General features: G+C 48.2%; 1 protein-coding gene across 2 annotated transcripts in view; it reads left to right on the plus strand.

The window, feature by feature from the left end:
* Positions 1-1,976: 1,976 nt before the first annotated feature.
* Positions 1,977-14,786, plus strand: part of Smyd5 (SMYD family member 5) — a 30,577-nt gene continuing 17,767 nt past the window's right edge. For both annotated transcript variants that reach the window (XR_007211874.1, XM_048352745.1), the window contains exons 1-12: positions 1,977-2,098; positions 7,815-7,923; positions 8,597-8,736; positions 9,204-9,325; positions 9,934-10,003; positions 10,478-10,582; positions 11,367-11,429; positions 11,641-11,711; positions 12,246-12,352; positions 12,737-12,793; positions 13,737-13,831; positions 14,647-14,717. Coding sequence is in view for 1 of the 2 variants with exons in the window: in XM_048352745.1 (XP_048208702.1) it covers positions 2,003-2,098; positions 7,815-7,923; positions 8,597-8,736; positions 9,204-9,325; positions 9,934-10,003; positions 10,478-10,582; positions 11,367-11,429; positions 11,641-11,711; positions 12,246-12,352; positions 12,737-12,793; positions 13,737-13,831; positions 14,647-14,717 (1,106 nt within the window). In the remaining variant the exon portion in view is untranslated. The remainder of the gene's footprint in view (positions 2,099-7,814; positions 7,924-8,596; positions 8,737-9,203; positions 9,326-9,933; positions 10,004-10,477; positions 10,583-11,366; positions 11,430-11,640; positions 11,712-12,245; positions 12,353-12,736; positions 12,794-13,736; positions 13,832-14,646; positions 14,718-14,786) is intronic.

A 14,786-nucleotide genomic window follows, 5' to 3' on the forward strand; every position in this document is an offset into this window, starting at 1 on the left:
GGTGGGGAGTGTGAGGAAAAAGTCTTTTCTGTCAAACTGAAATGCTCCTGTCCTGTATATTGTGTATTTTTTTGTATTAATATTTCCTGGAATTATTTGTTTTTTTTCTTCAATTGTAATTATTTATCTGTGATGTTTGTGACCAGCAGCCATGTAAAGAATGTGAATCATGTGTGGAAAGAGTTAAAAGAATGAAACTGCATTTACCAAGCTGTGCTTCTTGTGACTAGCTAGCCAAGTTAGGGAGAGAAATCTTTATCAAGGAGTTAAAAGAATAAAACTTCAACTACCAAGTGTGCTGCTTGCTAGAAAGAGAAATCTACCAATGGAGTTAAAAGGACTCCAGCTCCCAGTTTGAGTGGGAACTGACCTCATCAACCTCCTCCAACTGTACCTGCCAGCCACTCTATTCTCAGTCCCACTCTCAGCCAGCTGTGATGGAAAAAAATCATAAGCCTTTGAAAAAAGAATAGTTTCCTTTTAACCTTGGTAATCAATTATACTTAGAATGTGAGCCTACTTCCTTGACAAGGAGGAGGGACAGTTTGGACTGGGATAAAAACCTACCAAACTGCTCTGCCCAGTGTGCCTGCCTAGCTCTGGGTAGAGTAAGGCATTGCACCCTTTCTGTGCAAAAGTAAATTGCTTGACAAAAATCTGTATCTCTTGTGTGTCTATTTGTTCCTGACACTAGAGTCATGCTACATTTCTAACAGGAGGGAGGAAAGGCCAGGAGCTGAGGCAGCCTTGGAAAACACATCGATTAACTTTTGAGCACAAAGTGGCAGACATGAGGGGGCCAGGGCCCAGACTCAGGAACAGTCTTCTCTGTCCCAGTTTTGTTCCCCTATCTTTAGGGAAATACTTAAAAGTCAACTCCAGTAATCAAAGAAATCCAGCTGCATCTGCCTCTTTCAGGAAATACTGGCTCTTTTTAAATAAAAATTAATACGTGTGGGCTGGGGATATGGCCTAGTGGCAAGAGTGCCTGCCTCCTATACATGAGGCCCCAGGTTCGATTCCCCAGCACCACATATACAGAAAATGGCCAGAAGTGGCGCTGTGGCTTAAGTGGCAGAGTGCTAGCCTTGAGCAAAAAGAAGCCAGGGGGCTGGGGATATAGCCTAGTGGCAAGAGTGCCTGCCTCCGATACACGAGGCCCTAGGTTCGATTCCCCAGCACCACATATACAGAAAACGGCTGTGGCTCAAGTGGCAGAGTGCTAGCCTTGAGCGGGAAGAAGCCAGGGCTACAGTGCTCAGGCCCTGAGTCCAAGGCCCAGGACTGGCCAAAAAAAAAAAAAAAAGACACAAAAAGAAGCCAGGGACAGTGCTCAGGCCCTGAGTCCAAGCCCCAGGACTGCCCCCCCCCCAATTAATATGTCTGTTACCTATCAAATAATTACTGGGCTGTACTCAGAACTCAAATGTCATCCAACATGCGACCATACCAGATACAGACACAGGACCCTTTTCAAGGGAAACAGTCATCTGAGGGACAAGGAAACAAAAGGAGGCACTTTCCCCACTTTCAGAACAAGCTATCTATATACATGCTTCAGCATTCAATGTAAGGAGTCCTGACTGGATGCCTACTGTGGACGGCTCCCTCCACCCTGGAGAATATGGGAAGGGCCCAGGTCCAGCTCGATCTTTTAGAGGACTGCATGCCTCGCTGCCCTGCCAGGAGTTAAATTAGAATAAGCCACAGTGTGGTGTGGACAAAGGCAACCACAGACACACAAAAAAACATGATCTCAGACTCAGATACATTAAAACTTCTGTACGCAGACATGGACTGTGATAGCAGACATGAAGTCACCTACACAAGCTGCGGCACTGATGTGAAAACAGAAAAGCAGCCCAGCTACGACCCAAAGAACCACCAGCGGTGTCCCCAGTCAAGCGGAGGGGCGGGGCCTCCTGGAGGCGGGGCTTCTGGGGGAGGCGGGGCCTCCCGGGTCGGGAGGGGTCAAGGGTCAGACGGCGGAGGCGCGCCCAAGATGGCGGCCTCCATGTGCGACGTGTTCTCCTTCTGCGTGGGCGTGGCGGGCCGGGCTCGGGTCTCCGTGGAAGTCCGTTTCGTGAGCAGTGCCAAGGTGAGGCCAGGTCGGACCCCGCCAGGCGTCCTTACGCCTCCCTGCCTTGGAGACGGTCCCGAGGACCCCATGCTTATGGCTCCTGTGCCGCCCGGCCGCTGCAGCCCAGCCCCAGCCCACGTCCCTGGGCTCCCCTTTTGTCCCTGGATTTTGCTTGTCCCCGGGCCCACGGTCCTGCCGTGGCCACGCGGCGGACCCCGGCCCCGGGGGTCTGCATGTGCTTCCCCGCCCGGCAGAACCCAGGCCACACGCGGAGCTGGGATGGGCGGTGGCCCGTGGTCCGGGGCCTCGTGGTCCAGACTGTGAGCTTTGCTGCTGGGCCTGGAGACCGGTGGGGGTGGGGACGTGCCAGGCCGGGGCAGAGGAAACCGAGGTAGGAAACAGCATGGTTCTTCAGGGGCCTTTCTGAGTGACAGGTACTGTTGGGAAGCCAAGAATAGAGGCCAGGGCTCTTCACGAGGGGATCTGGAGAACCCAAAGCCGCGGGAGAATTTGAGAGGTTTTAAACTGGAGAGTGACATAATTTTGCTTCTATTGTTGTGTTTTAGAAGTTCCTTGTAAAGTAACAAATGCATGTGAGGAAAGTAAAGGCATAAATCACCCCTAATTTTATACTTGTGCAGGTAGATTACATGTTTAGGCTTTGCTTTTGTTGATACAGAATCTTTAAATATCACTAAACATGTTGATTTTCAAAGTAGAGTTATAGTTGTTTCATGGGAGAGTCACGGTTCACACAATCAGACCAGTATTTATGGGCCCTTTGTATTTATTTTGGGTAGTACTGGGGCTTGAACTTAGGATCTTAGGCTTATCGGACATACACTCTCCTACTTGAGCCACACCCTACCGCTAATACTGTGTTTTGTGCAGTCTTTTGTTTTCAATAGTGCTAGAATTCTCTTTCCTCATTATATTTGCCAGTTGACATGTGCAAAATTGCATTGCCTTATTCTCATTTACATTTCTTTGGGTAATAGGTTGAATAATTTATCATGTGTAGTGGCTGTGTGTATCTTTGGTCCTTGCCCAAAATGTTAGCATTCTAGTCATCTGTCTTGCTGTCAGCATTTTCATATTGATTCAGTTTCCCAGCCCAGGCTTCCCTTTCCCTCTTTTTGCTCCAGAGACATTGAGGGTACACCTATCTCTCAACAGGAAGTCACCTTACTATATCCTTGATCTTCTTTAGCTGCCCACATCTCTACTTCCCAGAGCCTCTAGTACTCCTGGATGGCCCATGCTTGATGAGTTTCAGTTTCATCACTTGTATCTTGCAGTGGGATTCACCTTCATGATCACCTACACTCCAGCCATCTCTTTTCTCCACTTCCTCTTCCCTTTACTACTTCAGCCACTCTTCTTGCCCAGTTGTTCTGTCTTAGCCTTCTGTCAAGGCCCTGAATGGTCACTAATCTGCTACTGCTGGATAAAATTACATACCTACCTGGTTAGTAACCAGGTTATCATCCTGGGCTTTTTGTGATTTTTTTTTCTTTGCATCATCTTCCCCAGGTTGCCACATGAGGATTATCCTTGATTTAAGGTAAAGTGAGAATTACTTATTTGAAAGCTTGAGAGAACTGTCTCATGAAATCAATAAATGAAGGGCCTCATGTGGGGTAGTTGTTGACCACTTTATATTGCTTCCATAGATATTTGCAGGAGTGGTTTTTTTTTTAAAATTTCACTTTATTGTTATTAAGGTGTTGTACAGGGGGGTTGCCTTTTCATAAGTCAGGTAATGAGTACATTTCTTTTGGTCAGTGTCATCATCACTTTTTCCCAGTTCCCCTCTCCCATCCCTGCCTACAAATTGCATAGTTCATTTTCCACAGTGTGCACTGAATACCACGAGGCAGAAGTGGCTTTCAAAAATTTACCAATAGGGGCTGGGAATATGGCCTAGTGGCAAGAGTGCTTGCCTCCTACACATGAAGCTCTCGGTTCGATTCCCCAGCACCACATATATGGAAAATGGCCAGAAGGGGCGCTGTGGCTCAGTTGGCAGAGTGCTAGCCTTGAGCGGGAAGAAGCCAGGGAAGGTGCTCAGGCCCTGAGTCCAAGGCCCAGGACTGGCCAAAGAAAAAAAAGAAAAAGAAAAAAATGTTGGGAAAAAAAATTTACCAATAGTTACGCCAGTGACACATCTAGTTGGAATAGAAACCTTACAAGGTCCAGTCAGTGCCAACTGAAATACCATCCTGGTGAACATTAGCCTGATGGCTTGGTAGACTGACTGAGCTTACTTCTTTTTAAATTGTTTTCTTAAATTGTAGTGTGGTAAAAAATAAAATCTTTAATAAAGACTTTCAAAAGTTTGCTACAGGGTCTTTTTTTTTTGCCAGTCCTGGGCCCTGAACTCAGGGCCTGAGCACTGTCCCTGGCTTCTTTTTGCTCAAGGCTAGCACTCTGCCACTTGAGCCACAGCGCCACTTCTGGATATGTGGTGCTGGGGAATTGAACCCAGGGCTTCATGTATATGAGGCAAACACTCTTGCCACTAGGCCATATTCCCAGCCCCTGCTACATGGTCTTAAAGTTCTATATGATTTAAAATTCTTTTTAAAAATGATCAATGACTCAGCTTAATGGCAGACACCTGTTATCCCAGCGAGGGGGTTTCTAAACCCATATCTTCAGGCTTCAGGCTATCCATGCTGCATGATATTATGAATTAGAGCTGTTTTTGTTGAAACAATTTTATCTGTCTTGGAAATGGGATCTATTTCATTCAACTTTAGGTGTGTTTTGTTGTTGTTGTTGTTTGTTTGTTTTGGTGGTACTGGGGATTAATCTCAGGACCTTGCACTTGCTAGGCAGGTACTCTACCATCTGAACCACACCTCCAGCCCCTTTTCATCTTGGTTATTTTCACAGCATGAGCTGTGAACTTTTCTCATGTTGTTGGAGATGACAGGCACTTGTCACTACATCCAACTATAGTGTTTCCCCCTAGCTGGGATAGCAGGTGCATGCCATTGAGCCCAGCCACTGATTGAGACGGAATCTCCAATTATTTTTGTTTGGGCTAGCCTCAAAGTGTGTGATTTCCCCCATCTCCATCTCCTAAGTAGCTAAGGTTATATAGGCTTGAGCAACTATACTTGGCTCAAATTTAGTCTTGATATATTTTCTGTAATTGGTCCTCTCAAAAAGGGAGAGCAGGGCTGGGGATATAGCCTAGTGGCAAGAGTGCCTGCCTCGGATACACGAGGCCCTAGGTTCGATTCCCCAGCACCACATATACAGAAAACGGCCAAAAGCGGCGCTGTGGCTCGAGTGGCAGAGTGCTAACCTTGAGCGGGAAGAAGCCAGGGACAGTGCTCAGGCCCTGAGTTCAAGGCCCAGGACTGGCCAAAAAAAAAGGGAGAGGAAGGGGCTGGGAATATGGCCTAGTGGCAAGAGTGCTTGCCTTGCATACATGAAGCCCTGGGTTGGATTCCCCAGCACCACATATATAGAAAATGGCTAGAAGTGGTGCTGTGGCTTAAGTGGTAGAGTGCTATCCCTGGGCAAAAAGAAGCCAGGGACGGTGTTCAGGCCCTGAGTCCAAGGCCCACGACTGGCCAAAAAGAAAAAAAAAAAAAAAGGGAGAGGAAGGGGGCTGGGAATGTGGCTTAGTGGTAGAATGCTTGCCTAGCATGCATGAAGCCTTGGGTTTGATTCCTCAGTACCACATAAGCAGAAAAAGACAGAAGAGGTGCTGTGGCTCAAGGTGCAGAGTGCTAGCCTTGAGCAAAAAGAAGCCAGGGTAGGTGCTCAGGCCCTGAATCCCAAGCCCCAGGACTGACCCCCCCCCAAAAAAAGGGGGGGTTCTCTCTCCAATATTAGCACTTGAAATCATTTGTCCCATAGAGGATGGGAGGCTACATTTTTATTTTGCTAGACTGAGTTCCAGGGGGACAAGACAGGGGGATGAGGCTTCTAGGAAGACATTCAGAGGTTTTGTTTCACCTGTCCTATCCCATTGGTAGAGTTCCCAGACTTGTTTATAAGGTTGAGATTTGTGGCTTATGGGTTGCCCAGAGCCTGTCTTGGTCTACACATATTTTGCTGTTTTGAGTTTGGCAGGAGCAGCTTCTGACCAGAATGTCAGTGCTAAAAGGAAACAGGAAGATACTCAGGAGACTATAGTGAGAGGATATTTTCTTGCAGTGCCAAGATTTTTTTTTTAAACCTTTGTTATGGCAGTGTGGTGTTGGCAAGGGCACCACCCCTCTTCACCAAGTAAGAGAGCAGTAAATGCCAGCAGGGCCAGCAACTGCCTGGGCTCTGAAGCCACTTCCCAAGTCATTTTATGTATTACAGAGTTGGAAGACAGAGTTGGCAGTTCAGAGATTGTATCTCTTTTCCACTGCATCCAACTATTGTGCTTCCTCCCTAGCGGAGATAACAGGTGTATACCATTGAACAGGGATATGCATCTCACTCTTTGCATTATACTGGAACTTGAACTCAGAGCCTCTTCACTGGCTTTTTTGCTCACAGCTGACTCTGCCACTTGCACCTTAACTCCAATTCCATGTTCTCAGTCCTCACCATGATTCATCATGTAGTGAGTTAGACTGGCATTTCTCAAACTTTGACAGACTAAGAATGACCTATGCATCTTGTTATGATGCAGATTCTGATTCATCTGGGCTAGGGTGGGGCCTGAGATTCTGCATTTCATTATCATCATCATTATTAGTATTAGAATGCTTTATTAGTTTCTGTAATCAAACCCATGCAGTAAGACCTTACATATTTAATATGGTGCATTTACCCCCTATATAATGGGAATTAAATTAAGTTTAATGTTTCTAGACTGAATTGGCTTAATTTCTGTACAATGCCAACCCAACACAGTAAACTGAGATATAAAGTTGACCATACAGCTAAAGTTTCCAAAAATTCAAGTTTATATATATGTATGTACTAGCAATATGTTATGCATCCATAGCAGCAACAGCCTCCAGGCTCTGCAGTCAACTGAACATCTAGCATACAAGATTCTGCATTGCTAACAGTGTCCCAAATGATGCCCCTATTGACATCTATCTACCTCACATCTACTAGTACAGGTGTAGAGTTCATTAGGTACATTCACTTGTGCTGTATCATTGCATTCTGGAAACTACCTGGCAGGCATTATAATACTCACTTCTAACATGGGAAACAAATGCAAAGAAGCAGAACAATTCACTCCAAAGTGTCACAGGATCTTAACATTAGGTGGAAGCTCATTACTTCCAGTATAATGAGCTGTTCATTCTCTCGGGCTAGGTTCTGTGAGTACCCAGCTGACCCAGAGGGAGGGCAGTTCTTTCCCAAACAGTATAGGGTTCCCTGCAGCCCCTGAGCAACAGCACCTCTGCTTGGGATAGTGGAGGAGTAGGAGGAGAACTAGAAATCTGCTGTGCTGTCTGTCCCCAGCTCCTGGCTTAGGAGACCCTAGTCTGTAAGGAGTGTTTGGCCCTTCCCTGGGCATTCTAAAGGTTTTCCTCTGAGTAGTCTGAGTTGGCTGCTGTGGTGACTCCCTCTGGTCCAGGCTTTCCACTCCAGATGGCCTGAAAGAGGTGCAGCTGATAGTCAGAGCTACTTTTCCAAAGGAAACAGTCCTGGAGACTCTTCCTGCATCCTCTGCTAAGAGGGAGGTGTATGTGGGTGAGGCTGGACGACCTTCTGGGAACTCTTGGAGCTATGGTCACTATCTCTTCTCTTATCCTCTTAGGGAAAAGGATTGTTTGCCACACAGCTGATCCAGAAGGGAGAGACTATCTTCGTAGAAAGGCCTCTGGTGGCTGCACAGTTTCTCTGGAATGCACTTTATCGCTACCGAGGTGAGCACATCTCGCCTGCTTCTTAGGGCTACTGGTCTGGTCACTTTTGTATATGGAAGAAAATGCCATACATTCTGGCTTATTATACTTGGACTGTGGATCTTGGGAGGAAATGTTCTCTCCCTGGGGAACTGTGTCTGAGAACCACACCTCTGTCCGCTCTTGGGGGGTGTGGCTATGCACCTGCAATAGGAGGTTCCTTCAGTGTGCTCCCTGGACTATCACACAGTCTTCTATAATATAAGAATCTGGATATCATGCTGAAGGGCTTTGTGCCAAAATGGATCCCTCCAATTGAAAAGTAGTGCATGTGCCTGAGTTCAGGGTCAGAGCAAATGGGATGCCAGAGACAAATCATGAAAGGAGGGTCATTTGGCTCCAAAATCAGTCAGAATCCATCAGACTCTTCTAGATGGAGTCTGATATTGAAGCAGGAAGAATCAGGAGGAAAGGTGGCTGGGGGTGGGGGAGGGCTGTTTTTGAGAGGTAAGAGAGGACCATCCACCTTTGGATACATATGAAATCCATTCATCCCATTCATTAATGTAGTCACATTCACTCCCTGAACCTATTGTATGCCAAGGGCACACGTCCCAGGAGTAGGGCTGTGAAAAGGACAGAGCAGCCCCTGCACTTCAGACACTTGTATTGTCATGTCTGGCTTCATCCACAGCCTGTGACCACTGCCTTCGGGCACTGGAGAAGGCAGAGGAGAATGCCCAGAGGCTGACTGGGAAGCCAGGCCATGTACTGCCTCACCCAGAGCTGTGCACTGTGCGCAAGGACCTCCACCAGAACTGTCCCAGCTGCCAGGTAAGCACCCTCGAAAGGATCTGGGCAAGGGAAGCCTTAGGTGAAGTCCTCATTGGGGAGATGAGAGCTCAGATCCTTGGTCCTGGATCTCAAGGGCCAATGCAAGGCTAAGACGTGAAAAGGATTTGATAATTGTTCCACTTTTATCTTCCATGTCCCATTTACATCACCTAGATTTAGAAAGTAGGCTTAGTGGGAGTGTGCTTCTTCCTCAGAGCCTGACGGGCTCTTCCTTCCACCTGAACAGCTCTCTTTATGCGGTTTTACAGGCTTAGGTTAGGTGCTTCCCACATGCCCCCAGAGCACCCTATGTTTTTTCATCTCCTAATACTTCTGAGCTCTGCTCAGGGGGCATTGGTGGACAGAATGTAATTAGAGGAGGTGAGCACTCTATGGGATGTCTGTGCCTCTCACCCCTTCTCCCCATGGCCAGATCCTAGGGTGTTGACCTCCACCCCACCTAACAGGTGATGTACTGCAGTGCAGAATGTCGCCTGGCAGCTGCGGAGCAATACCACCGCGTCCTGTGCCCAGGCCCTTCCCAGGATGACCCCTTGCATCCTCTCAATAAGTTGCAGGAGGCTTGGAGGTAGGTTTCTTTCTCCTGTTCATTCCCTCTCTACCTTCCTGCCTATTTAGCTCAGCAGCTCTTGCCAGCTTCCTTAGCAAACTATCCCCCAGACTTTTCCCCTCCATTTTCAGGAGGGAAAAAGCACTTGCCTTTACTCTGGGCAGGCTGTCTTACCATCCTCCGCATTTTCATTCCCAGAAAAAGCCCCACTAAACCCCTAGGTATGCAAAGTCCACCTCAGCCCTGCCTATAACTTTCTCTTTTTTTTTTTTTTTTTTTTGCCAGTCCCAGGGCTCAGGGCCTGAGCACTATCCCTGGCTTCTTTTTGCTCAAGGCTAGCACTCTACCACTGAAGCCACAGCGCCACTTCCAGCTTTTACTGTACATGTGGTGCTGAGGAATCGAACCCAGGGCTTCATGTATATGAGGCAAGCACCTTACCACTAGGCCATATTCCCAGCGCCGCTCCCCCCCACCCCCTCCCCCCTCCCCCCGCACACCTATAACCTTCTTTGGTAATTGATGGAATTGGTAGAAAGGTTTCTATATAGTGGTCAAACCGGCCTTCCCAGGTATTAGCTACTGGGAAAGGAATTTCTAAGCCAAACTTTTTACTCTTTCCCCAGGAGTGTTCACTATCCCCCTGAGACTGCAAGCATCATGCTGATGGCCCGGATGGTGGCCACAGTGAAGCAGGTAAGCCTGCTTACTTCCTAGGGTGAGCTGATGGGTGTCATTCAGCCCTGGTCTCAGTCTCCTCCTCACATCAGAGCCCTGGCTTAGATGCAGCTGCGTTGGGTGTCCCAGAAGAGGGTAGCTGCTGTGTAGCTAATCAGAAGAAATCAGGCATAGGTAGTGGGGACTACTTTGCCTATAGTCTTTGATCTATGAGATGTCTTGTATAGTAGCAGTTTAGAAATTTGGTTTATAAGTACCACTTTTTCAAGACCATATCTCTCACATAAAGTGAGAGACGACACCTCAAACCCCTTTGGTCTATTTTGTCCTTCCTCCACTTTTGCAAGTGTTTGGAGTTAGCTAGCCCATCTCTGGCTGGAGAGATACTTGGGTATGGGAGTTGGGGGTGGGGGGAGTTTTAGCTTTCTGTCTCACACTGCCAGAGTGCCAGTAAGGTGGTAGATATCCCTTATGTACATTTGTTCGCTGCAGGCTAAAGATAAGGATCGGTGGATCAGGCTGTTTTCCCAGTTCTGTAACAAAACAGCTAATGAGGAAGAAGAAATTGTCCATAAACTCTTGGGGGACAAATTCAAGGTTAGTCTTCTCCCATGATTTGTCTTTGCCTCACACCCTCCCAAGGAGTCTGGGCTTCCTGTGGGGAACTCACTCTATATTGGTCTTTTCCCAGCTACAGAAAGGGTCAAAAATCAATTCAGATGACTTACTTTATGATGTAATGTAGATCTAAAATTGGGAAGTGGGAAAGTGGGGTGGTGACAGGAAGGATGGTTGGATGGCTGCCCTGCAGTGCTCTTTACTTCGTGTGGGAAGGCAAGAACACTGTCAGGGAAGCAGTAAGAAAATCAGGCTTAGTGGAGAATAGAGGGCTAGGAGTCCACAGATTTAGGGAGCAGTGTGAACCTGCCAACATACTAAGTGCCCATTCCCAACCAGACTACATGTACTCATTGAGGGCCGCAGTGGAGCTGCCTGAGGGTGGAGGCAGCTGTGTGACAGGACATGCACAGGAAGAGTGGTGGGCCCCTCTGCATTGAATTAAGAGTATAGGAAGGGAGAGCTGAGCTGGACCAATTGCCAGATCAGGAAAGCCCTAAGGGAGGTGATGAGGCTAAGCCAGGCTAGTACAAGTTCTAGAACATGGAGAAAGTTTGGATTTACACCCTATGTTGGAGCAGACCAAATCTATCGCCAAATCCATTTGGCGATAAGGACTTTGCGTCCTTTCTTTGCCCCCAGGAAAATCTTAGTCAATATTGCTGGCTGCTTTTCCTTCCCTCACCTGATCTTCTGGGCCCTGCCTAGGTGCTAAGGGGAAATCCCCAGAGATGAAAGTCTCTCTCTACTTCCCCTACACCAGGGCCAACTGGAACTTCTGCGGAGGCTCTTCACAGAGGCTCTCTATGAAGAAGCACTCAGCCAGGTGAGTGTGAGAGGGCTGGTCACTCCAGTTCTCCAGGAGCAGTTAGGCCAGCATCCTTTCCGGGACAGCTGAACCAAAGCCAACTTGGTGCTCTGAAAGTGGAATGAGCCCTGCTCTCAAAAGTCTTGATGACTGTGTGTCAGGTGAGGGTGTGTGTATATGGAAGTAGTTGGATGTAACCTAAGCACTCGTCTCTGTTTCTCCCCCACAGTGGTTCACTCCAGATGGATTTCGGTCTCTCTTTGCTCTTGTTGGAACCAATGGCCAAGGAATTGGGACCAGGTTAGGAGTGAATGCTCTAGAGATGTTAGGTTTTCCCTTCAGGTTCAGGTGGAAGATGGGTGGAGGAAGATAGCCATAAGCTTCCTTTAAGACTCAGGTCAGGAGGGCGGTGCTGGGATTATGACCTAGTGGTAGAGTGCTTGCCTTGCATACATGAAGCCCTGGGTTCGATTCCTCAGCACCGCATATATAGAAAAAGCCAGAGGTGGCGCTGTGGCTCAAAGTGATAGAGTGCTATCCTTGAGCGATTCTAGGCCCTGATTCAAGCCCCAGGAGTCTCCCCACCCTCACCCCCCCCCAAAGAAATAAAAGACTCAGGTGGGGTTGGGAATAGCAATCTAGGGTGGTTGAGAGTCAGAAAGAGGCAGTGAGATCTGTTCTTAGGAATCTTGCTCTGTTGGGTAGCATAGGGCCTAGAGAAAGAATTAGGGTTGGGGTGGGAGACCCTTCTGCCTGGACTTAACTTTCTTGGAGGTGTGACCTGGGCCTTCTCTCCAACTGTTTGTTACCTGGGATGCTCCCCCCTCCCCACAGCTCCCTGAGTCAGTGGGTCCATGCTTGTGATGCTCTGGAACTGAAGCCTCAGGATCGTGAACAGCTAGATGCCTTCATTGACCAGCTGTACAAGGACATCGAAGCAGGTTGGTGAGAAGGGGCTGTGGCCTCACAGAGCCATGATGATACTCTCAGTAAGATGGCAGACACAGTCATTCCCTCTGGGAGCTCTGAATTAATGGTGGGGGAAAGTAATTCCTTTGTGCCTGTGGAGAGCTTCAGATCTGTCTGTAGATGTGTATGTGAGAAATGGCCCTGAGATCCATCCAGAGGCTCCAAGCTGGGAAGAGGGGCATGCCAGACATATAGGGTGATGTTACAGACTGAAGATTAAAGCAAATGAAGCAAATTTAGGTGAAATGGCAGGGTTTAGGCTCTTTAGTGTGGTGGGGTGGCAGGACAGCAGAGCCTATTTCCTTCATCCACCTGTCCTATGGGTCTAACAATGTCTACATGTTACTACCTTACAGCAACTGGCGAGTTTCTGAACTGTGAAGGATCTGGCCTCTTCGTGCTTCAGAGCTGCTGTGAGTCACGGCACTGGGGAGGGCTGGACCTACACATTACTGTCCTCGTTAGGTGGCCTCATAGCCACAGATCATCTTTCTGAGTTGACCCTATCTAGCCTGGCCAGGTCAAGTGTAGAAGCAGGGTTGGACCTTTTACTTCATCATTTTTCACCCATTCCATCCAGCTGTTTGTGGTTTTTGGTTTTTCAGTGCTAGGCATCAAAACCAGGACCTCACATGATAGGCAGAGCAATATACCACTGAGCTACTCCCCTCAGATTCCTGCTGTGCTTACAACTGCTTCTGTGTAAAATCTTATTTCTATAAAGATCTTTACAGGCCCCACCTAACAAAGGCACAGATTGCTGCTGCTTGTAAAGGAAAGCCTGAGCTTAGTGCCATCACTGCCCTGTGGGATGTGAAAGGGGATCATGGAGGAGCCTCAGAGTCCACAAGATCTGGGAGAGGGAGTCCCAGGCTAGGAGTCTCAGATTTGCTGGGAAGGACCAGGATCAGCTCTGACAAATGCCTTTTCCAAATCTCAGCCTCCTGCCCGGATTTCCTCACTACACACCCATTTCCCAGGCTCTGGGTCTGTTCTAATGCCCCCAAATGGAATTTTCTAGTAGCAGAGAGAACTGAGCTCAGCAATCTAGTATGAACATCCTTTCAGAGCCCCGGTATCTTTTCTTGAGGCAGTGGGAACACAACTGAGAAGTTAGCCACTCTTAGGAGCAGACAGAGACTCTCTGGAGTAGACAGAGAAGGGGAATTACGTTGGGGGCTGTGTGCTGTGGTCTTCAAGGGAGAATGCTGGGTGAGGAGGCAGGAAACTTGGGGCCTCATACCTCTTCAGTCCTGCTAGGGTCCAGAGCAACAAAGGATGGGATCTTGTACTCTGCAGGGTTTTTGTTTTGTTTTTTAAGGCAATAGTCCTGATTACCTGCCTCTTGTGACCCAGGCAACCACAGCTGTGTCCCCAATGCAGAGACCTCCTTTCCAGAAAACAACTTCCTTTTGCATGTCACTGCCCTGGAGGATATTAAGCCAGGAGAGGTGAGGGGGACCAGGGCTATAGGGTGGGCAGTGGGTTCTCTACAGGTAGTGGGAGCCACAAGTGCTTAGAGCCCTTTAGAGTTCATTCTCACATGCCTTGACACCTGACTGCCATGCTTGAGGGCCTGTGTAGTCCCACCCCAATTGTTCAAAAAATAACACTGCCTCAGAGCAGTTTGAGAGACAACTATGTACCCAGGTTCCTATCTGCAGCCACCTTTTGATCAACAGACCTGCAGCTTCTAAGAAAGCAGTAGGTAGCTCTTTGTGGCTTGGGCCATAGTGGGCTAATATACTATGGGAGTACTGGTGGTTAGTGCTGTGCCAAGAACATGTGAATTTTCTTCTGGTACGAGTAGCATCACACGGGCTGGGGATATGGCCTAGTGGCAAGAGTGCTTGTCTCGTATACATGAGGCCCTGGGTTCAATTCCCCAGCACCACATATATAGAAAATGGCCAGAAGTGGCGCTGTGGCTCAAGTGGCAGAGTGCTAGCCTTGAGCAAAAAGAAGCCAGGGACAGTACTCAGGCCCTGAGTCCAAGCCCCAGGACTGGCCAAAAAAAAAAAAAAAAACAAGTAGCATCACACTAAGATAACATTTGATGTTGGTCATTGGCTGGCTTTTACCGTGGCCTGAGGTAACTTCCGTCTCCTCTCTATCTCAGACACACTGTGCAGCCTTGCAGTACCCACCTGCTAAGGCCTATGGAAGGGGCAGGGCAATGGTTGGAGACAGAGAAGTCCTGAGGGAAGTCTTAGTCCTATTTAATGGAGGTACAGACCATCAGACCCACTCTGCTCTGCTTCCACAGGAAGTCTGTATCAGCTACTTAGACTGCTGTCAGCGGGAACGCAGCCGCCACAGCCGCCACAAGATCCTCAGGTACCAACTTGGGTTATGGTGGGGCAGCTGGGCCCTAGGGCTCACCGCCCTAGTGGCTCCCTGGCTTCT

Source organism: Perognathus longimembris, chromosome 8, assembly GCF_023159225.1.
Source record: "Perognathus longimembris pacificus isolate PPM17 chromosome 8, ASM2315922v1, whole genome shotgun sequence".
NCBI classification, from domain to species: Eukaryota; Metazoa; Chordata; class Mammalia; order Rodentia; family Heteromyidae; genus Perognathus; species Perognathus longimembris.